Genomic DNA, 26,685 nt, shown 5'->3' on the forward strand with positions numbered 1-26,685 from the left:
TTTCCTCTCACGCCTCACAGGACTTGCCAGCTTAACAGGAATGTTTTAATGTTGAAGATAGTGCCCATGAGATTACTGTTCCACTGAGCTAGGTTTTTGTTTGATGGCTAATCTAATAGCTGCAAAAGATGGTATAAGACACATGAAGAAAAGTCAAGTATATTCTCATGTCTGTTTGCTTTTTGTTGTTTGTTTGTTTGTTTGTTTGTTTTGCAGCCCTGGCAATCCATTTTTAAATAAAGACGACAAATTCATTGGCTCAAAATATAAAAAGGTCGTATATCGTGAGTACACTGATCAGACATTCAGTACTGCAAAAAGCAGAGCAGAGGAGGAGCAGCACCTTCAAATCCAAGGTAATTCAATTTGAACAATACTGAGTATAGTCCTAGCCTCACGAAGTGCCCAAATATACATGGAATTGCTTCTTACAGCACTTTCTCTACAAGATTTCATTGCTCACTTTACGGGGAGAACAAAAAGAACCAGCAACCTAGGTTTGCTGCCTGACCACAATATTTGTAAAGTTGACAAGAAATTGGGTGCCAACATCCAAGCTGACTTCAAATATGCATAGAGTATTTGCATAGGTGCTGAAATTTAGGCCCCTATTTAGTTGCCTAACTTCAGCTGCTTAAGATGGCTCATCATTGTGAATGCATGTTACCCATGTAGTTTTCTGTTGAAATATGATAATATCACAATGTTGCTGTGTATTTCAGCACAATAAACTCTTTCTCTGCTCTGATCGTTCGTAAAATCAGCTTCACTCTTTCTTTTCAATTTAAGGGCCACTGATTATGTCAAATATTGGAGATAAAATTAACATAGTTTTTAAGAACCTGGCATCAAGACCTTATTCTATACATGCCCATGGAGTGAAAACAGACAGTTCTGTTGTTGCTATAACCAACCCAGGTATCAAATCATCCTTATGTATTTCTGCATGAAGCCTTCTAGTAAGGTTTAGTAAGCTTTACTTTTAGGACACCAGGAAAGACCTGGCATTTGTTAGTTTGCTATGTTTTTAACCTGAGGTTCTTACATTTCGATGCTGATGATGTCTGAGTTATTTTTACTATTAGAATGCCTCTCATAACTATTGCTATGTATCTAATCCCTGACATACCAGTAGGTTTTTTTGTTTGGCCACGTGTTTTATGAAAGCAAGCAGATATGGTGACATAAGGAAAGCGTAGCTTATAGTAGCTAGAATTTGTAAGTTATTCTGTGATCTTTACAAACAGTACAATTATCTTTATTAAATATGATAAACCATACATACCATTGCCAATGGTACTGTGGGCTCCATCAGAAGAGAGGTGGCCAGCAGGGACAGGGTGGTCTACTCTGCCCTCCTGAGGCCCCATCTGGAGTACTGTATCCAGGTCTGGGGCCCTTGACACAGGAATGATGTGAAGCTATTGGAGTGGGTCCAGAGGAGGACCACAGAGGTCATCAGAAGGTTACAGCACCTTCCCTATTAAGACAGGCTGAGGGAGCTGCGCCCATTCCGCCTGGAGAAGAGAAGGCTATGAGGAGACCTCATTGCAGCCTTCCAGAATTTAAAAGGAGATTACAAAAAGGAGGAGAATCAACTTTTTACAAGGGTATACAGTAATAGGACAAGGGGGAATGGTTTTAAGCTTAAGGAGAGAAGGTTTAGATTGGATGTCATGTGGAAGTTCTTCACAGAGAGAGTGGTAAGGTGCTGGAACAGGCTGCCCAGAGAGGCTTTGGATGCCCCATACCTGGAGGTGTTCAAGACCAGGTTGGACGGAGCCCTGGACAACTTGATCTAGTACCAGATCTGGAAGTTGGAGGCGTTGCCTGTGGCAGGGGTGCTGGAGCCTGATGATCCTTGAGGTCCCTTCCAACCCAAGCCATTCTGTGATTCTAAACAGTGCAGCCACACAGTAGTACGTTGGCAAGAAGTATCAGGGTTCTGCAGAAGGGAAATAACAAGAAAAAACTAGCCAGAGCACTTCTTGGTAAGAGGAAGATTAAGACCAGTATAAGCTATAAATGGAGATAACTCTTATTTCAGGGCATCTTGCAGATAAGCACATAGAAAGCTTCTAACTTTCATCAATATTTATTTGATTTAGGTGAAACTAAAATGTATGTCTGGAAAATATCAGCGAAATCTAGTTCTGAGAGAGGTAATCCACACTGTACTGCATGGGCATACCATTCGACGGTCAACATCATTAAGGTATACTACTACATCAATCTGAAGAGTTTTGTTCAGCACAGATAAATTTACAGCAAAAGGAAGAGAGATTTGAAACTCCGGTTTTCTCTGTCGGTTCATTCCAGTTACCATGCCTTTAAATTTAAAGGTCTATTGAATAATGCAGTAAAGTCAAGGCAGAATTTGAAAGTCATGCTCTCTGGTGTTCTTGTTTCCTGGTTCTCCTGCCATTCAAGTTCACTTCTTGCATTAGTCACCACTTGTAATTATTTTTATTTGTAATTTCAGGACACTTACAGTGGATTAATAGGCACGCTTGTTGTGTGTCATAGAGATTATCTGCCATCCTTCCATATGAAAAAGAAAGTGCATTTTGCTCTTCTTTTTATGGTTTTTGATGAAAATGAGTCATGGTATTTGGATGAAAACATTGAAACCTATTCTGCCAACCCTCACCTTCTTGACAAAGAAAATGAGGAATTCCTTGAAAGTAACAAAATGCATGGTATGTTTCCTAATTTTATTACTGTGACTCTGGGGACATCATAAAAGCATGTGTTTGAAAGTACTTTGTATACACTGGACTTTTTCATCCTCTCTGATTTTCCAGTTATAGGGTGGAAAGCCAGAAAATTTTCACACACTGTTTTTAATGTTATTTTACTGTTCCTGTCACTGAATTTTGTATTATTTTAACCTAAGAAATAGTACCACATTTTTGAGGACAGAAAGATGAAAATGTATTTGAGATTTTTATGTCAGCAGGTAACAAATCTGAATAGGCTGGTAACACAGTGTGTATTCTGAAAGCGTGTCCTCGTGAAGCTTATCCTTCACAATGCACCACAGGAAGCGCAGACTTTTAGGAACTGCAGCATTAGTAATAATGCACAGTAGCACATACTTCCATTTTAAATACTTCTTGCTTCCTAGTTAAGTATGGAAGACATAATCACAGCCATTTCAAAATACACTGTCCTTTTTTTGGTAAGGTAATAATGCATTAATTCTTTTTTAATATTATTTTTATACACCACTCAAAAGCAGTCCCTTTTTCCTAACTGTACCTTTTAACTCTCATGAAGCCTAGAGAATAACAAGAAACAAAATCTTGTTTTCTCTCTTTCCCTCTTTTTAGCCATTAATGGAAAAGTATTTGGAAATTTACATGGTCTGACTATGCATGTTGGAGATGAAGTAAGCTGGTATTTGATGGGAATGGGCAATGAAATAGATATTCACACAGCACACTTCCATGGTCACAGCTTTGACTATAAGGTAACAGTTCTTTTCCATTCATTTTTGTTAAGAAGGTGAGGCAGAGCAAATAAAAGGTGAGATTAAATTACATACAGGTGTCTTTTCACTTGGGTGCAATTAAAAAACTTGGTGGGAGCATGACTAAAAAGAAGCTCATGTGACTGCTGGCCAGTTATGCCATGCTGCTCCATGATCATTTCTTCTCATCTTGAAGCAAACAGAAGTTTACCGGGCAGATGTCTTTGATTTGTTCCCTGGAACATTTCAAACAGTGGAAATGATTCCACAGAACCCTGGAACATGGCTATTGCACTGTCACGTTACTGACCACATCCATGCAGGCATGGAAGCAACCTACACAGTGCTCCCAAAGGAAGGTAAGAACTTATCTACCCCAATAACATTCATTACTCTTAAAGATACAGTACAGGACTCAAGGACATGCCAGCATGCTCAGATTCGGTTCAGGTATGTGACAATATTTCACAGCTTAATATTTCTTGTAGTAATATGGAGGCGAGAATATTTGCAAGTTCTGATCTGATCATACTTGCCTGAATGCTACTGCTGAGAAAAAAAGAAGAATCTGAAGGAGTGGATGTTAACTATTTCTTCAGCTCCCCATTGATGAAATTAAAATAGCAGCTTTTTACTTAAGAACTCTTTATGAGACAGAGTACTTCTGTACCCAAGAAGTAAAGTACTAATGGACTCCTTCTCACTTTTCATTTAGAACAAACAAACAAAAAAAACTCATTTGGTGAATAAATCTAAAGTCACCATTTAAAGTACTGAAAAGTTATAGTCACAGTTACAACTTTAAAAGTAATTTTTATGTTCTAAAAAGACAAAGCGTTATAGGTACATATTATGTTAATTGACAGAATGAGCAGTATTTCAATATGTGTATGTCTGTGTATATGTAGATACATAACTGTATAATGCACAAAGGTATACTAACAAATGCAGATTAGATTATTAACCACTATCTAGTTGTTACAGAGCTGATTTACTGTGGATACTCTGTGACAAATTTCTGCATATAATAAATTAATTAGAGTACATGTAGAAAAAATACTTGTACCTGAAGAGGCAGCACACTGGATTTTTTTCACAATCAGCTGCTTACAGTCCAGTGCATTTTATACCCTTCAGTGTATTTTAGCTGTATTTACATCAAACTCTTAATGTTTAAAAGGTACTGAAATCCACTGCTCTAATCTTGGACTATGCTGTCTATACACATTACTTTTCTTTTGACAGGATTGAAAAAATATATTTTTTTGCCTTTACAGACAAACAGTCTTTGTTCCCAAGATTATTCGATCAATTCAAGTGCAAAGGCATACCAGATGCACGAGAATGAAGAAAACCATTGACTGCAGTGATTCTCCAAGGCTCACTTTCAGTGAAGAATTGCTTGAGAAATACTGCCTCCTGGACAATACTAGCTTCTATGCATGTGTCTTAGAAGCTTTCATTTGATGGCCCACAGCTACAAGAGACCACAGAATGAGGTAGCTGGATTAGTACAATAGCTTGTACTTTTCCTTAAACAAAAATCATAACTTGCAAGAGAGCCATGTGTTAGGTGATGCCAATGCATATTATTTAACTGCTGGAACAGACAAATGAAATGTACTTTCCAGATTTGTGAGCATTCCTTTTGTTTCCAGTTTGTAATTAATTCTGTGTTTGTTTGAAAGAAAAAAAAATTGTTTTAGACTAACATTATTGTAACCATGGCATGGACAATTGGAATTCTGTTATCATTTTATCTATAGGTTCTTGAATTACAGTTTTACCCAGTAATGTTTTTCAAGATAGTGAATTTAAAAGATGTAATGTATAACTCATCATTTTTGTCATGTTTGTAGAAGACGTTCATGTTTTTATGTTGTGAAAATAATTAAGACAGAGGTAGGTGAAAATAAGCCTGACAAAGTGAAGGTAAAGTACAGCGACCTAAGAGCTCTACCCCAGTCCACCCTAAATAGCTACTGCAGTGGACTCCTTTTGCTGCTAGTATTGTAGTAAACAGATAGCTAAATTAAGCCCTTCTTAAGAGATGGAAGCAGCACTTGACTGATTCTTGGTCAGAAACAGAGGCAGCAAGAACAGCCATCCTTACACCAGACAGCTCTCCCTTTGGCTCATTTGATCCCTCACCTGTATTGAACAAGTGCAATGATGGACAGTCAGGCAGGCAAAGCATCCAAGCTTTATAGCCAGCAGAATAAAGGAAGTTTCTTCTTTGTATCTTTGGCTTTTATTTTTTTCTTTTGAAAAGCAGTAAGCATCTACTGCAATCAGAAGGTTTCCTACTATTAAATTAAATAACTGAGTTTGGCTACAAGGAAATTTAAGCTACTTTTTTGTTTTGTTGATGTTTGTTTTATTTGGTATGTAGACGATCATTATGGGTTTAAGTAATGTTACAACTTCAGTGAAACTCGGTTTAACAGACCCAGTGTCTATTAATGAGGCCTTCAGATGTTCATGGGATTGCAGAGTTCCAAAAAACATTAACTATTCATAAGAAGGTCAAACACTGTGAAAGTTTACTATGCCTAAATTCCAGCTGGAGGAACACAGGAACGTGTTCTGCCCAAAAGAATGATGAATGTCAGTACATACATGTACAGACACATGAGACACTCACCAAAAGACCTGGAAGAAACAGAGTTTTCATCTAGATTTGTGTCCTAGTGATATTTCAAATACTTCTCAGTACCAGCTGAACAAGGCAGAAGAAAGAAAAACAGCAAGAAGTAACCCCACTTAGGAACATTTCTGTCTCTTTAATTTATGGCCTTTTCCCAGGAATTACGAAATGAAGGCACTTTCCAGTGTAACACTTGCTTGAGTAAGCTCAAAGATAATAGAACAGCTAACCAGTTTTTCCAGCTGGAATTCAAGGGACAGTCTATGATGCAAAACAGCTTAATTAGCCCAGTTCTACTTTGAAGTGTTAAGCACTTACTTAGACAATTAAAGATATACCTAAGCTTCAATTCCTCCCTGGGCCAGGCCAGTGACCTAACTAGTTAGCATGCAGTTAAGATCTAACTTTTTTATTTTTTTTAGCTGCTTTGGCTTTTTAGAGCATGACTTACCTCTGCCTACTAGCTGAAGAGCTGTTTTTAAAGCAGCCAACATTTACTCAGTTCTACTTGGTAGGAAGACTGCTAGTTCGATGATCTTTGTTGAAGTGCAATATTACGATCTTCAAAAGCAATGCTCTGTCTCAAATAACAGTTGCTATTCAATAATTGTCATGAGTTGTTAACTCAGTAAGAAGGTGATTTATGTGCAGATGGATCCACAATGCTTCATATGTATTTCTTCTTCATTTACCTTTTTATTCCAGCACATTCTTGTTATCTGAATGTGTAGACTTTCACTGTGTCCACATCAACGGTTTCCTCTGGCTACAGTGAAGAAGATACGGCAGGAAAAATGCTGCAGTTCCATCCTCTGGTAGAAGAGTAAGGAAATCCCTTAGTTCCAGTTCCGTTGCAACTATTGATAAAGTTTCTGCCAAAAGCAGAGGAGAAAATCTTGTTTAGGGTATTGTGGTTAGTAAACAGAAACAAAAAGAAGCTGAACAATCTCCCTATTAACTAAGTCAACAAATGATCTAAATATTATTGTAACTGAAATAAAATCTGAGACATGCCTATTTGGGACCATATACGGTTAAGGGAAATCTCAGAGGTAAACTGAAATTACATCTTAGATTAAAACCAAACTTCAACTCATCAGGTCTACATGTGGCACTCATCCTTATAGAATAGTAATCTCATGCTTCACGTGCTTCATAGCAAACAGAAAAGCAGCCCTGGGAATATCTACTAGTTTCCTAACTCAGCATTATTTGTGAAATGAGATGTTTTGCAAGCAACGTCTGATATGATACTGTTAAATATGATCTTAAGTGCTTGAAGCAGTTATCACATGAAAACAAAACAAAACAATCTGCCAGAACTTTATAATAATGGCATGGCAACCTGTGCTGCATAGTGCAGTCAGTGAATCTGCTCTTTGACCTCAGGAAGCACACTCTTCTGTTTTATTTTTGTACAAATATTTTTCTTAATTGTCTTATTCTGTCAAAACCAATGTACTTGCACCTCAGTTGTGCAATGTTACTGACTTCTCACAAACATATAGCAAGACTACATCAATCGCTAGGGTTGGTTTCACCACTTTATTTCTGCTAACCAAAGAGCAGTAATCCTACAACCACCCTGGCACATGAACTCATGTTTCATTCTGCTTAATATGACCATCGGTAACAGACTGTATCTTTTATAGTCTATATGTGTATATTCATGATTAGGTTAACTGCCTACTGGATTATCAACAGTAACCTGTTAAATGTCATTGCTTACAACCATAGTCACTTAGCCTAGAAAAAAACTACAATCATATCTATTAGTTTTAATGAGCAAGTTCTTTAAATTGTGTCTATTCTTGATCAGTATAGAAGTAATGATTCCCACAATGCAATTGTTTTCAATATAAAATGAATGACATCATTTTTATAAGGCAACATACTTGATGTTGCAGAATGCTTCTCTGACTATGAGAGAACCTGCTGAGCTCTATATGCTTGAACAATGGAAACTAGTCCCCTTTTTTCCAAACCATCACGTAAGCATTCCTTAAAGCAATATTTAGAATGTTGGATGCTATACCAAAAGCTTCTGGAATTGAGCTACGATCAACACTGATTTACCTTTTAGAGATGAAATAAGAACAGGACAGTCACTTCCAGTAAGTCTGGTTCTCTCACAAAGTTCTGGAAGCAGCTTGTTCCACCATACAGTCTAGTTCATAAAAACCCAGAGCAAAATGTAAATTAGAAATGACTGGAGTTAAGAGCGTGAAAGAGCAGCTAAAAATACACCAAAGATGAGATGTGTACAGACACAGGTAGGTTGATTTATGTAACGCTTTGAAATGCAGTGGTTTTGCATACACACATCCTGTTTTCATTATCATCTGTTCACATTCGACAAATATCTGAACAGCGCCCTCTAGTAGTGCCTCTACAGAGAAAAGGATTTGCAAGGGGAATTTTTTTTCTGCTCCAAACAGCTCCATGCAAAGCGATGAGTAATATTACTAGAAGAACACTGCAGTGTCCTGACCTGATCTTATTCCAACAGCTGAAGTACTGCATTATTTTTCTTTTATCATTTAGTCAATAAGAATGAAGAGGGGGAAAGAGACTTCTGCTATCAACACAGCAACTTTTTAAATCCACATATATTCTGATTTAGTTGTGTCTCCTCACATTCAACTCTGTAACTAGTATGAAAACAATCAAAGAAACCATTTTCAGATTTGAAAATAAAGTACAGATTTGGTCATAAGCAAAGTACTAGTATTTCTATCTGTGTACAATTAAGAAAGTAGCTGTAATGGACAATGAAACTAAACTCTTGTACTCCCAGAACACTCAAATAAATGATTTCCACAACTAAAATTGTCTGGGACCTACAGGGAAAATAAGACAAAGAATGTAACATTTCTCACTACTGTACTGGTACTACTCTTATGTTAAGATCAGAGGATGCCATTAGAAGACAGGAAGAACATACTTAAATGTGATATTGTTTGAAGGATCATCTTCTCCTATCTTATCAATAAAATTTTACATGCTACACAAGAGTATCAAAGAATTTAGAACACAGATTACTGAGAAACCAGCTAGTTTTTCACTTATAATCAGAAAAAAAAATGTATTAACTAATTAATTGACTTTCTGAAGTTTTCTGCCATCTACTCTCCATTACCAGAATGAATACAGGCAGCCACAGAAGAAATGGGTAGAAATATTCCATTAAAACTGGTAAGGCTTAGGATATGGAATTTATGCGCCAGACAAGTGGTTCAAAGCTAAGCAATTTCCTTTGTCTGAAAACTGGGCTATCTGATCCACCTAGAGTCCAACTCTATGTATGCAATAACATTTTTACTAGGAAAAACAAACAAACCAAAATGCAAAAAACTTTAACTCGAATAGCTCACCTGACTGTCATCTTTCAGTTCATGCTGCACGTATAACACGGCTGCAGGAGGGCACTGTCTGAGGAGCTGCTCAATGGACTCCTCATACTTGCCAAGACGGGTACTACAGAGAACACGGATGGTGAGGCCAATATTGCCAGCTTCTGTCAGAGGCTCCAGGATAGGCAGAGCTGCAGGTATATCCACTGATTGACCACATAAAATAGACTAAACAACAATGACAAAAAAAGATTGCTTGGATTTAATACAAATTTTGCAAAGTAGTGCTAACCATAACCTTAGAACAACCTTACTTGCAATACTTTTGAAGTAGTATTTATTTTAATACACATTAATAAAAACTGAGCAAGCTAAGTACACAGTTAACAGCAAAAGTAAGTATTACTGTTACTGATATGTCATTTCAGTATTTTTTTCTTCTATGATTTTAAGGGGTCTTTCAGTTCAATTTGGATAAATTCAAATGGGCAGGTGTCACGGTTTTATGATTTTTGGTACTGGTATTCCACACCATAACATCATGTAGTGCATTTAGAGTTAAAGAGTTAATGCTCCAGCTCCGTGGATCATCGATAGTTCCAGGTATACCTGTCTAAGAAGAGAAGAAGAACTCCATTCCCCAGAGGACTGTGCGATGCTTTGCGTTCTTATGTGTTTATGCTCAGAGGGAAAGATAAAAACTGTCTGCAGTCACGGGACTCTCTCTTTCCTTTGGGATCCACTCAGCAGTGGGTGCTCGCTGCCGTCCGCCTTCAGCGTTAGCGTAAGGCCTTCAGTTTATTGGACACTCTCTCTTGCTCATTTTACTTGATTTATTAGCTTTAATTCCAATTATATTGTATTACATTGTGTTATTTTGCTTTCCAATATCTATTTAGTAAATCAGCTTTCCTCCTCAGATCATTGCCACTGTTTTGTTTCTAGGCCCATCTCCCTTTTCCCTTTTCCCTTTCCCCCATCCCCTTTCCTGGGGCATGGGTCCGTGGGTCCCCTGCACCAATCGTCACGGAACCGGGCCGAACCTGCCTGTAAACCGTTGACAGCAGGGAAGGATGGGGGTAGGCTGCTAAGCAAAGCTGTTTGCACATGCACAAACATCTGCAGAATGGACATAAGCTGTAAATAGCAAGGTTCAGGCATTTCATACCTGTAGCTTTGAAGTATCGTCAGGGCAATCTATATCAAGTGGAGATCCTGCTGACATTATGAAAGTAATCCATGGGAAAATGAACCCATAATGATTACAGGAGTTTATCTACAAATGAAATACAGAAATCATAATAAAAGTGTTTATCTTAGTGGCATTTCCATGCCAATCACCCCACTCCCTGCAAGCAAAGACAACTTCCTTCTGAAATAGCAGCTACTCCTAATTCATAGAACTGAAAAACAGATCAGCTTGAAACTTCTATTTATTTCTGTATTTCAGATTTCTCATTCAAATTATCTTATAATTATTCATCTCTCTATTTCCTCATTTAGTCAGTTTTCTAAAATTTTTAAGGGGAAAAAAAAAGACACAAAACACCTGAAAAATTCTCAGTTTCATTCTAGCCCTGATTTGAAATACCCAGAGCTGTGACATTCCTGCTGAGTGTATTTTAAAACATCCTTAAAGAACAGGACTTCCCAAAAGCAACAAAACCTGCCCCATAAGCAGACACTACATTATTTACTTTCAGGATTGTTTCTTTTAAGAGCCTGTAAAGCTATAATGTGATGGAAAGTACAGTGATAATAGCAGGGTGGTAAAGTCTTAGGCTGCAGCAAATGAGGACAAGACCAAATGCAGCAGCCATGGACACAGAAACAAAGGAAAAAAAGCTGCATACCCTTGGAAGGCCTCAGGTAGGCAGGGAGCTCCAGAGAGATACCCCTGCCTCCACTATCAACCCTTAAAAGAGATCTGAGAAGAGTTGGATCCTGGCTCCTGTACCCACTTAGGTACATTGCATTGCATGTACTTGAGCTCCCCTGGGCTGACCCTGCCGTCCCACCATGTGCTCATTCACTGCTGCAAGCTGTGACTTAGCATTTCCACTTACAGAGAATAATTGTCAGAATCCAAATACTAAGTAATTGGATAGACTCTGGATGGACAGTATAGTCATAGAACTTATGAGTTACCAGATCCTCTGTTGTTTTCAGTGGCTTAGTCTCAGGGGGTTGCTTCTTTGATATCCTCCAAACATACTGAGAAGTAACCCTCAGTAAGAGCTCCTGAATTACTTCTTCCTGCGAGCACACTACAAGAAGAGCTTCCCAGAAATCTATCAAAAGTTGAGGAACTATGTCTTCACCATTATTACACAACATCTAAAACAAAAACATTAGAAAAATGACAAGTTAGTGCAGAATGTGGCAATTATCAATAGCAGAAAACAGAAGAAATAAAAGGAATAGATTTTAACTTTCACTAGAGGCAGGATTAGGGCACCTTCTTTGAATCAAGATATTTTTCATGAGCACAGTGCTACATAATACACTGCTAGAAAAAGTTAAAAGTTCAATGAATGATTTTAACAGATTTCTTTCACAACCAGAACGGTTAGCGAAGGACTGTCAGCAAATATTTATTGACTGCTAACTCGGAGGCTTTTATATATGACAACAGCAGGTGTCTGCTGAGGAGGAATCTTAATGCAAACAAAGGCAGGAATAAGGAAAAGCTGTGCAGCTCATCTGAGTATGAGTAGGATCCAGATAGGAGATGCTCCTGGGCTTAAGGTCTGGTATGTAAGTGATAAGGACTTTTACTTGGTTTACAGCTGACTTTGAAAAACTGTATTTCTTCTCATTTGAGCTTTATGACTCAGAATTTTTGGCATACGTCTTTCACAGTAACAAACATTGAACGATGACATACCTATATTTAAGCATACATGGTTTTAATCCTATCTACAGTGTAATGCTGTTACAAGAAATAAGGTTTTGTCTACTCCAAAACACAGAAAACTTCAGTGACCAGAAAAGCTCTGAGATCAGATGATGCATTCAAATGGCAGGATCAAAGCAAGTAACTTAATAGATTTTTTTATTTTGCTTGATACCTTTTTTTTTTTTTCCTCTCTCCATACTCCTTTCCAAAGAGTCCAATTTCTGATTTCATAGATATCTCTCAGCACTGGAATATAGCAATCCTGATCTCCCTCTTTCAAAAGAAACGCTAAAATGTGTGGGAAGGAGCAACCAACCCCACTTTGCTAACTCGTAATATCAGTATGTGAAAAAAAGAAGAAAAAAATGATCATAGGCCAACCTTGAAAAACGTATCTGCTTCTTCCAGTTCTATTTTACTGTTCTCATATAAAGCCACAATGGCAGCCACCAGTAATCCAGGTTGCATCACCTTCAGGTGAACAGCAAATTCAGTTGGAATAACAATTCCTTCTTTAAACTCTCTCAGGAGTTTTGGTTGTCCAATGAAGCCACAGGCCAGTATTGTCTATAAACAGTCAGATGTAAGTTAAGTAAATAATTCATGCATAGTTCAACTCAGTAAAGTCAGTATCTTCTCAGGCAGTCAAGTTTATACAGACAAATGAAGTTAAAAGAAAGAAATATTTTCTACAATTTAAAGAATAGTTCTCCAAAAATGCAGGCCCAAACAGTGTACTGGATGGATCAATGACTTCTGAACACTATGTCATTTGCAGTAGAAGAAACATTCTGATGAAATCTGGAGTTACTGTACACGTAGAACAGATTTTACTACAAAATCAGCCAATAAACACAAATGGTGTTGTAAAAACTCACTGGCTGAAATTTCAGTGGAACACTTCACTGAACACCCTTGAAACAATGATGAAAACATGCTTCACCATTTCACTGCTGCTTTGAGTTGGATATTATGTCTGCACAGACCAAATGAATTACATAAGAAATATAAAGAAGACCTATGAAGAAATTCATACTTTTAGACATCTACTTGCACAAATTATCTTTCCTTTATCTTTTTGGAAGCATTGTTTTTTATGTGTCACAATAAAACGATTTTTAAAGTTGAGTTATTTCTGTAATAGGTCAAGTTAGAAACAAACAAAACACCACAACCAGAACACCAAATTCTTCATTCTCATTTAAATAACATCCATGTAACAGAAGAAAGGGTAAACTGGACTATTTGAACCAGATGATTTCCAGAGGTCCTTTCCAACCTCAACCATTCTGCAAATGGTTATTTTTTTAGCTTGTCAGTAACATGGCAATTTCACGTCACCTTGCAGGAAATCATTGGAAAGCAGGTGAGATCCTACACATTACTGTTGAAACAGCATTCCACAATTCCCACCTTGTAATTCAGAAGCTACTAACTCAAAGTTCCACAAAGCTTTTTCTTCTAAGTGTGACATCTAGTTTCAGGATATTAGCTCACTCTCAGAAAAAGTCTACACTACAAACTCCATAACGTCTGACTATTCAACACTCCTGATCAATCTTAAGAAGCAGTTTACCAACTGGTCTCAGTCTAAATCCACACATGAAAATATATGGCAGAGACTGCCTCACTAGTATTTTTTTCCCCATTAACGTGGAATGCTTATTTCGATAGCATTAAAGTAGGTTCTGATCTAGACTTAGTAAGTATTAAGTGCTTTAATTTACAGGAAGATGAGAAATTGTATAGGGAGACAGTGTACAGAAACTTGTATGCACCATGAAAGGCAATTTTATAAGGGCTGTTTGCATATGGAAAGTAAGTTTCCATGGGCACACTGCACATATTGATTACAGATGGAGAGGTGGAAAAACGCTAACGTACAACTCTGCCATAACGGTGAAGAGCATTGGCTCTGCAGAGCCTGTTACACTCCAGTACACTGCATTTCATTTATAAAAACTAGTAACTTCAAAAATTTTGTTTACTGATAGGCTCTGCAAAGACAGCACTGTTCCACTGTATACCAGCCCTGGATCCTACTGTTATTCCCGATGTTTAGTGGAACCTACACAGCAAATGAGGAGTAAGAGCAGCAACTGAAAGGTTGTTTTACTGTAAAAAACAACTGCAAGCCAAACCCATTGACCTGGGATTTACAAAAGGTGAATAATCTACACTTTTGGTATACCTTACCTCCTTATGGGAGTTCATCTCACATTCGTACATCGTAAGGTCTCCCATTTTCAGAGCCATGAAAGCCTTAGTGAGTGTAAGGACCACTGATGGCATAATGTCTTCTACTCTACGAAGGTATTTCACAGCTGTCAGGGGACATATATTTCTCATGCAGGAGCTGCAGATAATATGAGGCAGCTGCACAGGGTCAGCAAGATAGAATATCTGGATAACTTTATCTGCCAATTCCTATTAAAATAAAAGACATTTGACAGTTCTAACATTTCCAGATACACAGACTCTTATGGATTAAGATAGAAGCTAGAAACAGGCAAATACAGCATAGCCACCAATTCACAGTACTTCTCCTGCCTTTCCTCCCCATCAGTGAAATTAAATGAACCAGGAGTGAAAATCTGAAGAGCTAGGAGAACCGTTCACTCTGAATCAGTTTTACCAGCCAGTACAATCTGTCCATTTTCAAAAAACAGTTTGCACTGTTGCAGAAATGTGGAATGAAAAAAAACTGAGACAGAACTTTCCTAGCATGAAACTACCTCTATGTGCAAGTAGGAACCACTATTAGCAACATGCGTCATGATAGCCAGACCCTTACATTGCAAGAGAGCTGTTCAAAGGATTGAAGTTGTTCTTTGCTGTTTCATTAAAATGAGAAAATAAAAACCTCGTGAAAAAGAGTAACTGTAAAACTAAAGAAGCAGTGCAGTATATCACAATAGAAATTGTGATTAAAATTTGATACATTGTTCTTAAAATCAGAACTAGATTAACAGATGAAAACAGAAAACACTTGTTTCTACCTTGCTTAATTCTTCATTTAACTCTTCATTAAGAGAATGAGTTAAATAAAATATAAATCCTCTTTCATATGTCTGTATTTCATCACTTCCTGAAAGTAGTCGCTCTAAAACTTCTGTCACCGATAAACCTGACATGCGGTAGTATGGCAAAGCGAGGTGGTAATCCTTTGTGTCAAACCTGAAAGCAACAGATGGGAAGGAAAAAAGAGTAAGAGGGACACTCCTGACAACATTTGTAAGAATTAAAACTCATAAAAGTTATAGATATACCAGTACCTGCAAACACATGGCTAGTCCTTAAGGTAACACTGTATTCTTTGCCAAACTGACAATAAGAACAATTAGATAAGATGGCAAAGAACCAGATTAAACTGTGGAAAAATCTGAAATATACACACAATACCAATGTACAGCAGCAAAGAATGATGGATTTTCATTTTTAGGTTAAATTACTGGAAACAAGAGCTCATCTATAACCACCCTAACATCTGAAACGTACCTGCTGTAGCAGTCTCCTAAGAAGGCACAACTTTCTCTGAAAGCTCTCAGAAGTTCTTCTTTCTCATCTGATTTAAGGAAACTAGGGTCCATTATGGCTGCTCTGACTAGTAGATGAGCCTCGCTTAGAAGATGGATGCAACTCTCAGTTTTTACATTTTCATAAGTTCTACTATAATCTACCTAGAACAGACACAGGATATACTTAGAGGGCTGAAAATAAAGAATATACACGAACAATTCTAGAGAGGGCAGCAGCCATTTGAAATAGGATTATGGGCTATTCATAAGAAATACATTACTGCACCAGAGATTAACAGTACTTATTTTTAGTCAATCAACAACAGAAGCAGGAGGTAGAAATACCATTTCTCTGTAAAGCTGGATGGTTGAAACAGTGTTTATAATATATAAATTCCAACCAGGCTCAGACTCAGAATTGGCTCTGGACTTGTCACTATCAGCCTTTCTGGAACTAGAAAAAAAGGAAAAGATTTCAGTCGTCAATGTTTAAATAAATGCCATGCAGCCAAAAGAAAATAAATCAATTGTCTGACAACTTAAGTGCATAAACAGATAAGTCTGCAGGCTAGCGAACACTTGACAGTTAAATTATGAGTTCAATTCATAATTAATGGCTAGGGATAGATAGGTATGTTCATACAGAATGGCTAGAAACCGAAACCTAAGTATAACACTAAAGAGCACCAGAAACTTACAAGCTGAATACTTCAAATTTATTAAGATGCTCACTCTTTCTGTAAAGATTTACTGCATTCTTGCTCCTGCATCTAAATACAAGTGCCTGCTAAGATACAGTGTATGAAAGTACTTGAATGCTTTTACTGCAGCACATCGGCTAGGTCTTCAACTGCCTAACATTAGACCACCACAGAGAAACAGTGAAGAAGCAGAACAGTAAGCATCTGATCTAGGTTCTCTCTCTCTTCTTCGGTGGTTAAGTATACTAGCACTTGTCCAACAAACACTCTGCATAAGGCAAAATGTGTTTCCTTTGTTTCCTTCTCAAATATCAACTATAGGCTTTTAAAAACTGTTCCAGAAAGAGAAAACAACAGTATTCTGAATTACCAGTTCTCTTTTATCACCTTAGCCTTGGCTCCTGAATAAAGTTCGTTCTACACTTTAAGAAAGACTAGCTCAAATAATTACAACCAGCTACAGCTATCCCACTCCTGTTAATGGCCTTTAGCAAGTGTCATTTCTGAACTTAACTCTTTTGAACAATGAACAGCCCTCAAAGAATGGGAAAAGCAGACCTCACAGAATTAGTCATAAATGCATCTGGCTACACCCATACAACAAGAGTATCTTTAACTAAAGTCTGGTCCTTCTTTTGTCATTACTATAATGATGTTAACAACTTTCTATGAAATATCCTTTAGCCCAACATAAGACATGTGCATTTTATGCCACAGTACAATTTGCTAGCCTGTAGATTCACTATTCCTACATATTTTTGTTTCTCAAGATAAGTATTTCTTCTCGGCAGCAGATGTTCTTCATAACACTATTCCAACATTACTTAAGAAAGTTGTTTCTGACAATCTTAAGTAACTCATCTTGTGATTTCAATCATTTGTGATGCCACCTTTGTTTCTTCTAGTCATTTAATACAGCAGAAGTAAAAAAATGGTGCTTGATTTATGTTTTCATTTACTAGTTTGGAAATTACGCTCTAAAAGCCCTTCTACATAGGATTCTCTCTTCAATTCCAACATCTGAAAGTTCACCACTGTACATAATGTTATAAATCCCATCTCCCCAGAAGATGCAAATTCTTACAGCATTCTTCTTGAAGACTTCCGTCTTTCAGTAATATTTTCAGTATCAGCCTTAGTCAGAAGAATTATATGGTTTTTGAAATGACAGATAGCTCTTGGCCCTATAAAAAGCTGCATTCGTAATGTGCAGACATCCAATGTGACAGGTGGACAAGCCTATAAAAGAAAGTGAGCACTGTAATTTCAGTTAGCACGTACTTCAAGTCTTTGAATTAAAAAAAAAAAAAAAGATACAATCTTTGCCTAATGAGGCACTAAAAATATTCACTGTCTTTCCTAAATCTGAGTGTTTCATTTAAGCAAGAATAAAAATAGTCAAACATCAAATCACTGTAACAACAGGTACAAAAAAAATCACTTCATTCTTTGAAGCAGTTGCACATTTTTATCTGTCTCCAAATAGCTGAACCTTGTATAGGTTACCTAACACGGAAAAGTTAATACAAACTAGTCTGAATTTGGCCAAGATGTTCAGACTGTCGGAAACAGTTATAGAAGTCCTGATTTCAGCTGCTAACATTATAAAAATGTATTATACATATAAATACTTCATTTGCTTGCATATTGTTACATTACATAGCCAGTATTATTCCTGATTCGTTGGATTTGCACCGTTCAGCCAAAAATTACCGTAGCTTCTATGCTGGACTAAAAATTAAAAAAAAAAGCAACCTAATTTGACCAGAAATACTATACCTTAAAGATAAATATTGTATTTACAAATCAACACGCACAGCACAGCAAAGCAAGACAGCATCGTGTTTTACACATACCCTACTTTTTGAAGAAACTCACACCAGGACAGGGATGTCCCTAAGAGACTGCAGCCTCTGGAAGACTCTTGCCAGAGTGGGTCTGTGGCCCGTGGAGGGCAAGCTGCAGCGTGGACAACCACAAGGGCTGCAGGCTGCCATTATGGGCCCATCTTCAGCCTCCTGAGCAGCCTGTTGCCTTGCTGAAGGAACTGTGAAGGACTGAATATAATCTTCAGAAATGCATGCAAACCTGAGACTGAGGAAGGGACAGGACAGATTCTTTCATCTGTTTGAACTCTAAGGAGATCAAAGAATGTCTGGCTCTTGAAAATTTCATAATACTTCAACTACTCTGTGGTTTCTTTATGTCTGCTGTCCATATGCTCAAATAAAATCCGTAAATGTCAGCTTAAAATACTCTTCATTCTCAACTGTCTTGGGATTAACATTTATTCCAATTTTTCTAGTACAGCAGAATTTTACAGCAAAATCTAGAACTCCAGGGATTAAAAGCCATCTCAAAAAAGAAAAAAACAACAACAAAAAACAACATGTATTATCTATCAGGTAGGCAGACATGTTCAAATGTTTACAGTCCTCTTAGAAAAACTGCTAGTTCAAAGACACCTGACAAAGGGGAAAAAATAAAAGAAGAAAAAGAGAAAAGACCAAAGCTGAAGTTTCAAGACAGGCAGATTTTGCAAACACCATCAGCTGCAGTATGGGAAATTGCTGCTTTTTCCATTCAGATTTATACAGGAAAGTGTGATTTTTGTTCAAAGTGTACATGACCTCAATAGAATATTTTCAAGTATACCGAAAGTTGTAATCACCTAGAATCTTAAAAGGCAATAATACATTGTTTCAGTGATACATGCGCAGACCATTAAATTAGAATATGCCATAGGTTGATGTAAAATATTGATTTTGGATGTTATTTGTCATAGTGAGTAGAAACTAACAGGATTTCAGAATGAAACAATTATCATATTGCTGCTCCAATTCTTTTAGCAAAAATAATCAGATATGCACCTTCACAGTTGTATCAATGTATGGATCTTCATCACGAGCTGCTGCTGCACTGCACCGCACTGTGAAACACTGCAGGCTCTCACTAGAAGGAAAGAAGAAAACATCAGTGAAGAAAAAAAAGATGAATTAATCCAGGAGCAAAAACTGGAGAGAATTAGGTCTGTGACCTAGACAGAAAGGTATTCTGCACAGAAACTTTAATCTACCCAGAATGACCCAAGAGGCTGCAAAGGACTCGTAAGTGAGTCAAAGAGGGGAAAAAAAAAAAAAAAGTGAAGTTACCTTGTGATGACATGAAGGAACTGTGGAGTGAGAACTGCCTGCTCTGACTTCTCTGAGTACTGGTAAGTAGAAATCAGTTCTACTACCTTCCCAACAGAGTAGAGATATCCAACGTGAGGCAAAGAAAAAAAGCAGAAGAGATTCAGTAGTTTTCCATCATTCTCTGTTTCCTCGTTTGCTGTCATAAAACTCCCTAGATGTAACAATAAGAAAGGCATCTCATATACTTCATAAATCAAAACCATGCCATTCCTTTGTGATCTGATGCCTAAACAATACTTTCAGACCCATCCAAGTTCCACACTCATTTTGCTAGTAGCTATTGAAAAGAATGTGAACAGCAGTGTACCAGCAGCTAACGCAATCGATTTGTTAGTTCATGTGAAGTAATTTCTAACAAATCTGTGGATGTACGAACAAGTGAAGAATTTCCACATTACAACAGCACACAGGAATTGGGAAAATGGATTCACACCAAAAGAGGGGAGATCTAGATTGGATATAAGGAAGAAGTATTTTACAGTAAGAGTGGTGAGGCACTGACACAGGCTGCCCACAGAGGTGCCCTGACCTTGCAGACATCACAGTAAGGCTGGACAGGGCTCTGAGCACCTGATCAACCTGTGGGCATCTCCATTCATGTCAGGGGAGTCAGACCAGATGATCTTTAAGGGTCCCTTCCAATCAAGCAATTCTATGATTCCACAGTTTCAGGCAGAGTCATTAGAACTAAACGCCCATGAATGGAAGATCATTCCAGGGCAGGCAAAGCCTGTGTTCAGATTCTACAGACCTTCTTGTTTAAGACAGTAAACCACAAGGGAAAAGTTAGTTGGAGTTGAATGGCAAGTAGCATTTTCACTTTAGTCAGCTGCAGCTCAAGTAAGGCTTTGCTACCAGAAAACCAGAAAAGAAAGCTAGAAATTAGGTAAGCAAGAAAGATGATCTAACATGAAGGATTTTCCCATGCTTACATTGAGACTTGATTAAGTGAGCAGTAGTGAACCTCGAGAACTGGTTTTAATTCCCTTCTATTTTAAAGCCTGAAATATAGATAACCTGTATCTTAATATTAAGGTTTACTTCTCTGATGTCCACTACTGACTCTGAGAGGCAGCCTAGTATCATTTAGTAACACTGAGGATAACTTTATTCATGCAATGTAAAAAGTGTCTGTTCTTTGATATAAAATAAGTCACCGAGAATCACTAAGAGTCGTCTTTGAATAGACTTCCTCTTTTGGTGCTGGCAACTGGTATTTTAGCCCATACTGCACCCATGCACGTGTACCTACCTGTCTGGTACACAGGGAGGAGCTGAACAGAGTGCAATTTTGTCTCTTCACAAAAGCCAAAAGGGGACTGGTCTGGTGTAAAACGCCTGGAAAAAAAAAAAAAAAACATGGGACGTCAGTAAGAAGCCATCATCTACTCTGGGCAAGTAAACAGCAACAGCCATAATATCCAGAGTTGATGTTTTTATACTCAATTCCCCTTCATTCCTACTGCTAAAACGGTCAGCTTAGCAAGGCCAAGAAACACACAGCACAGCTAGAAGCAACTACTTCAAGATTTTGCAACCAAAAATCCTTCCTTTACTCCTCCACAAGTTACATGTCTAACGGTGAGATCTAATTCTGAAGATACACTGCAACGGATCTGAAGCACGATTTCACTTTCCCCCTACACTCCTCTTTTTCAGCTGAACACAGTTCAATGTGGTGTCGTCTACAGCCCTACTTTTCTTTCCTATTGCATCTCAGCCCTTCCCTTGCTTTGCTTTGGAATTCCCAGATGGGCTCTGATACCAATGTTTAGTCAGTTTTAGACAAAAGTTTAAAGGATCTGATTACTAACAAAACAGGCATTGTTTTTTATTGCTCTAGATACATGGAAAACTCCCCATTCTCAGTTGCACAAGGAGAGAACTTTCTTTCTCTTATTTCTTTCTTTATTCATTCATTCATTTTAAGAAGTACTTAAGTAACCAGTACTGCAAAACAATCAAAGTTAAATTGCATTTAATAGTACTAATTAGCCACATTCCCTAAATTAAATAAAGCTCAGGATTTGCAAGGCCATGTAAGGGTCTTCACTTGCATCACAGTATTTCCTCTGCAGACAAAAAAACAGCAACCAAAAAATACACAGCATACAAAAATCCCAGAAGCCAGAATACCAGGGTTTTTCCTTCAGCAAGACATGACCTCGTTTTGATTTCTTGGAATTATTAACTGCAGTTAACCCTAAAAGGGGAAAAAGCATTCGTAATACCTGAAAAGGAGATACCGCACTTGGAAGTGCTTTTTGTCTTCTGCAGCTAACTCTGTGGACTCGAGTGTGACAGGTATCTTACAAAGCTTACTTTCTTCTCCAAGCAGTTCCACTGGCTTCTGACATATGACAAACTCATCTAATTCAAGCTGCAAGTTATGTGTTGCACTGGCTTCATCTTTTATACCTAAACAATGGAAATGTATTAAGCGTCCAAACAATTCCATTTAGTAATAAGAAAATACTGACACGATATCAACTTAAAACTCAAACTACAGGAACGTAATTAGCATTGGCTTCCTCAAACCATGACATTTTGAGAAGGCCTACGCTAGAAAACAAGAACAATCGATTCTGCACAAACCATATCCTGGGCTGCATCAGAAGTGAAGGCAGCAGGGCACAGGAGGTTATTTCTCAACCCTCTGCTCTGCCCTCGTGAGACCCTCCAGTCCTCTGCAGAGCTACGCTGAGCTCTGGGCCCCAGCACAAGGACATAGACCTGTGGGAGCGGGTACAGAGGCAGCCACAAGGATGCCCAGAGGCTGCAGCACCTCCACTGCAGGGACAGGCTGAGAGCTGGGGATGCTAGAAAAGACCCAGGGAAAAACCTGCAGTGGCCTTCCAATACTGAAATAGGGCTTATGAAAACGATGAAGAGAGACATGACATGGGGTAATACCTTTAGACCAAGATAGAGTAGATTTACTTCAGATATAAGGAATTCTTCACTCAGAAAGCAGCAAGGGTGTGGCACTGCTGCCCAGAGCAGCTGTAGGTATCCTATTCCCGGGGGTGCTCAGAGCCAGGCTTTGGACACCTGGTCTATGAGAAGCGCCCCTGCCCATGGCAGGGGTTGGAACTGGATGGACACTGAGGTCCCTTTCATCCCAACCATTTTGTGATTCTACGAACAGACAGGTTGTTCAGTATGAGGCAAATCCAAGCAACTCTATGCTATTAACAGATAAACAGCAAATTAAAAATGTTGTCATTTGGTTGTAAAGGTTTTCAGGAGTATTTTAAGGTATAGTTTGCATTTCAAAAAGCACATATTTTTCTAAGTTTCCTCAATTATAAATGAAAGGTTTTCTAAAAGCTGGCTAGTGTTCATCAGATTTTCAGTTGGGAACTGATTACATACTGATTGTTTGCGATGTGTGGGAATTAACCTGATGAGTAAGCCTAGTTCCCAGCCTCCTAAGAACCTTAGGCAAGCCCCTGAATAAGATAAAGGACTGAAAAAGGAAATTTGTTGAAAGCACATCTATCGAGGTTCTGAGCCTGCTAACAATCAGAAAAATGCATGTGTCATAAGGGTATTCTTAAAAAGCCACTAAGTATGATCTACTTTGAGGTTTGTGAGATGATTCTTTCATGTGGCCTCCCACTGGTCTCTTAGAATATACAGTTACTTAGAAAAGATGGAGAGTTTTTCAATACCCTGACAGTGTCCTTAGCACAGCGTAAATAAGTGTTAGCTCCAAGCTACAGGTAGCAAGGTCCTTCAGGTATATTCAACTGACAGTTCGAAAACAACATGGAAACATTTTCTGAAGGGCAACAGTCATGTTCTCAGAAACTGAAAAAGTGAAGTATCTGTACTTACCTCCACCCACTGGTTTTTCTGTTGTACTAATTTGATGTGTGCATTGTGCTCCCCTGTCTGCATCTCGTTGGACCAGGTCCAGTTTCAGGATTAGAACATCCAACTCTGTTGTTATTGCTATGTGTCCAGCACAAAATGCAACTTCAGCAGGAATGAAGTTATCAATGTGTAAAATTAAGGAGCGTTCAAAGTCTAATACTGTTAAATTCTGGTTTATAACCAAGTATTTCAAACAGAACATGACTAGCTTATTCTTGCAGCCCACAAGAAGATCTCCATTTATAGGGCAACATGAAATACACAGCGGAGGATCTGAAAGTGCCATTTCCACAATCGACATTTGTTCTTTTAAGGTTTCAGTGTATGACTCTTCCATCTTGTGACCCACCATCCGGACACAAACACGAGAACTCCCTGCAGACATGCATCTCCAGTTCACATACGCTCTTAGAAAAGTTGCTTTGCTTTTCTCTTCAATCGTCACCAAATAGTCTCCTTAAAATAAAACAGCAGTACTGATAGGTCATTAAAGAACAGGTGACAGCCTCTAAGCTGTTCAAACGCTAACCCAATAAAATAGATTACCAAAGGCATCTTACATTCTCGGCTCTCACATAACGTTCCAGGAAACAGCTTTTACCAGGCTTTCTTTAACGAGATCTCGATTGCAAACATACGGCTCTAGAGCCTAGACAACAATTACGTGAGCCCACTTCAAACAGCAGCGCTCGCACGAAGGTATTTTCTCCCGCGGCGCCCGCCCGCTCCAATATGGCCCGGCCGGGCAGCAGCTCCGGGCCACTCGCGCCCACCCCGCGGAACCTCGGCGCCGCGCCCGACCCGCCCCCCCGCGCCCGGCGCCAGTCGGCACTGACCTGCGCGGCTGTGTGCCATGCGCAGCACAGAGCCCAGGGTGGCGAAAGAGCCCAGGGCCTCGCAGCGGCCCTCGCGGCGCACGGCAAACACCTCCACCCCGCAGCTGGCCGCCGCACTTGCCACGAACAGCACGTCATGGCCGCAGCAGAACTGCGCTGGCTCCTGCTTGCAGGGCACAACTCTCTGCGATCCAAAAGGGTGTAAGTTGTAAAGCCGCACCATGGCCCCCCACACACCGGCAGCACTCAGAGGTTCCCCGCGGCGGCGCTGCGCTCCGCGGGGCGGTCCCGGTCTCAGTCTCGGTCTCGCAGAGGGCGGCGCTCCTCGGAGGGGCGGAGCAGAACGCCGAGCGCTGCTCCGCGCGTCGCTGAGGCCCCGCCCGCCTCTCCGGATGCGGCGGCTGACGGTGCGCGGGTTGCGTCGTCGGGTTGCAACATGCGTACTTTCGGGCGTCCTCTTGCATCGCAGCATTTTGGACCATAAATGGAACCGGCTCCTTGCCCTGGGGAATTCACGGGCGGGAAGCAAACCCGGCAGGAGGCGCTGAAGGGGCTGAGGCGGCGCGAGGAGCAGCGCCTCGGGAGCAGAAGGTGCCGCTGTGCGCCGTGCGTTGAGGATAGCGAGTTCCGTTTCTTGCAGCTTACACAAGCATCTGAAAACAATTGGTAAGTATTCTTCCTTTATGAGTATCCTACTCCTCATGAAAACAAGCATTTTTGCTGGACATAAAGCTTATTATATTCAAAAGAAACAAAATCCTTAATGAGAACCGTACTGCTGTGGTGGGGTTTTTTGTTTGTTTATTGTTTTTGCCACTGGTTGAAAGAAATTGTTAGGACTCGATTCTTGTTACAGTCTTGTCCTTCATAATTTTTTTTTTTCAGTTAGGAAATAACATGGAATCCATAGCTATTAATTTCAAACTTCTTAGGAGCTATACTTCTATGTTACCTGCCAACAAATGGAGAGGCATTTTGGCAACCCAAGAAATACACTCAATTCTATTACCTCCTTAGAAATCCACCATGATTACTTGCATTTCTTCTTATATTTTAAGAAATAGTTAATTGAAAGAATACAAAATACACAGTTTAACAAGCTACTGCACTTCAGGGGAGCTAGTATCTTAGGCCTAGAGAAATCATGCTGTGAGCTTGTTAGACAAAGAATTATCAAGATGAGCCGTGGAATAGTGCCTCCCAGTAGCTGGTTACACTCCTGGAAGACTGACAAAAAAAGCAGGAAAGCTTTTTGTACACCTGAATAATTGTCAGGTTTTTGCATAGTATATGTAAGTTAAACTTGAATGTTTAGATGTAAGCTGGAGAAACAATCCCTGATTATGAATGAGAGATTTGACTTTGTTTCCTTCTTCCAAGTTAAAATTCCATGGGCAAGGGACTCATGTCAGTGGCTAGCCATGCTACATCGCTGCTTATTTTAAAATGTACTGACTTATTGCAGAGTGGCAGAATAAAAAATAAAAATAATTACAGTACTACCGTTTTCATAGAGAAGCATAAAATGGCCTGGGTTGAAAAGGACCTAAAAAATCATTTAGCTTCAACCCCACAGCTGTGGATAAGGGCACCAAACTTTTCCCCTAGCTGATGGTTCATTGTTTCAAAGCCAAATACAAAACTTTATGGAGTTAGTACTGAGTTGTATGACAGTTTCCTTTCAAGAAAAGTGAACAGCTGAAGGTCAAAGCCAAAACATCTTGATTAGGTAGAGCTGTTGAACTACTCAAGTGGTTAAAAACATGGTATTCTTGGTGGTGCTCTGTTTGTTTTTGGTTTTCTTTTTTGCATTTCACAAGGTGTAAGCAGTCTGTGGCTTAATATTAAATCTATGGAATATTTGTGAGCATGTGGAACTTCTGTATTTATACTTGTTAGGTAAAGTATATTTTGTAACTGCAGATTATAATTACTAATGCTTCCAATGCTATTAACTTCTAAATAGCTACAAGCTACTTAGGCATGGACCTCCTCTTAACCATTTTTGCTAAACAATGACCAAGACCTCAAGTAACTCTCATATGCAGATAACTTATGCTTTACCAGCAAACAGTAGCAGCTTGTTAACTGTTTATCTCCAGAACAAAGTTGGACACCTTCACTAGCTTTCTGCCAAAATCCTCCTTTATAAGGATATAATGAAACTATATATATGCTTCTGGAGT

The 26,685-nt window shown here is 38.9% G+C and overlaps 2 protein-coding genes across 6 annotated transcripts in view; one reads left to right on the forward strand and one right to left on the reverse strand.

Annotated features, from left to right (window-relative positions):
* Positions 1-6,905, forward strand: part of CP (ceruloplasmin) — a 23,288-nt gene extending 16,383 nt beyond the window's left edge. For 2 of the 3 annotated variants that reach the window (XM_065748259.1, XM_065748258.1), the window contains 7 exons: positions 217-356; positions 790-918; positions 2,109-2,215; positions 2,483-2,699; positions 3,333-3,472; positions 3,669-3,831; positions 4,750-5,713. In XM_065748259.1, the coding sequence (XP_065604331.1) occupies positions 217-356; positions 790-918; positions 2,109-2,215; positions 2,483-2,699; positions 3,333-3,472; positions 3,669-3,831; positions 4,750-4,820 (967 nt within the window). In that variant the 3' untranslated portion in view covers positions 4,821-5,713. Of the gene's footprint in view, positions 1-216; positions 357-789; positions 919-2,108; positions 2,216-2,482; positions 2,700-3,332; positions 3,473-3,668; positions 3,832-4,749; positions 5,714-6,824 lie in introns of those variants that run through there. The other variant, XR_010622918.1, reaches the window with a different exon arrangement.
* HPS3 (HPS3 biogenesis of lysosomal organelles complex 2 subunit 1) lies at positions 5,991-24,745 on the reverse strand. Of its 3 annotated transcripts, XM_065748261.1 has the most exons (18): positions 24,500-24,745; positions 23,625-24,119; positions 22,016-22,202; positions 21,037-21,122; positions 19,743-19,935; positions 19,461-19,542; positions 17,675-17,829; positions 16,235-16,343; positions 15,870-16,051; positions 15,371-15,548; positions 14,568-14,798; positions 12,753-12,938; positions 11,621-11,809; positions 10,641-10,748; positions 9,494-9,700; positions 8,196-8,286; positions 6,571-6,991; positions 5,991-6,191 (listed from the first exon to the last, which is right to left on the reverse strand). In XM_065748261.1, exons 1-17 carry the CDS (start codon positions 24,720-24,722, stop codon positions 6,855-6,857), a joined length of 3,039 nt encoding a protein of 1,012 aa, XP_065604333.1. In that variant the 5' UTR covers positions 24,723-24,745; the 3' UTR covers positions 5,991-6,191; positions 6,571-6,854. The 3 variants fall into 3 exon arrangements, with proteins under 3 accessions (XP_065604333.1, XP_065604334.1, XP_065604335.1); XM_065748262.1 differs by lacking the exons at positions 5,991-6,191; positions 11,621-11,809 and having other exon boundaries at positions 6,855-6,991; XM_065748263.1 differs by lacking the exons at positions 5,991-6,191; positions 17,675-17,829; positions 19,461-19,542 and having other exon boundaries at positions 6,855-6,991.
* Positions 24,746-26,685: the final 1,940 nt, after the last annotated feature.

Source organism: Cyrtonyx montezumae, unplaced genomic scaffold (genome assembly GCF_038088225.1).
Source record: "Cyrtonyx montezumae isolate F1298 unplaced genomic scaffold, pur_monq_1.0 scaffold_5, whole genome shotgun sequence".
Lineage (NCBI taxonomy): Eukaryota > Metazoa > Chordata > Aves > Galliformes > Odontophoridae > Cyrtonyx > Cyrtonyx montezumae.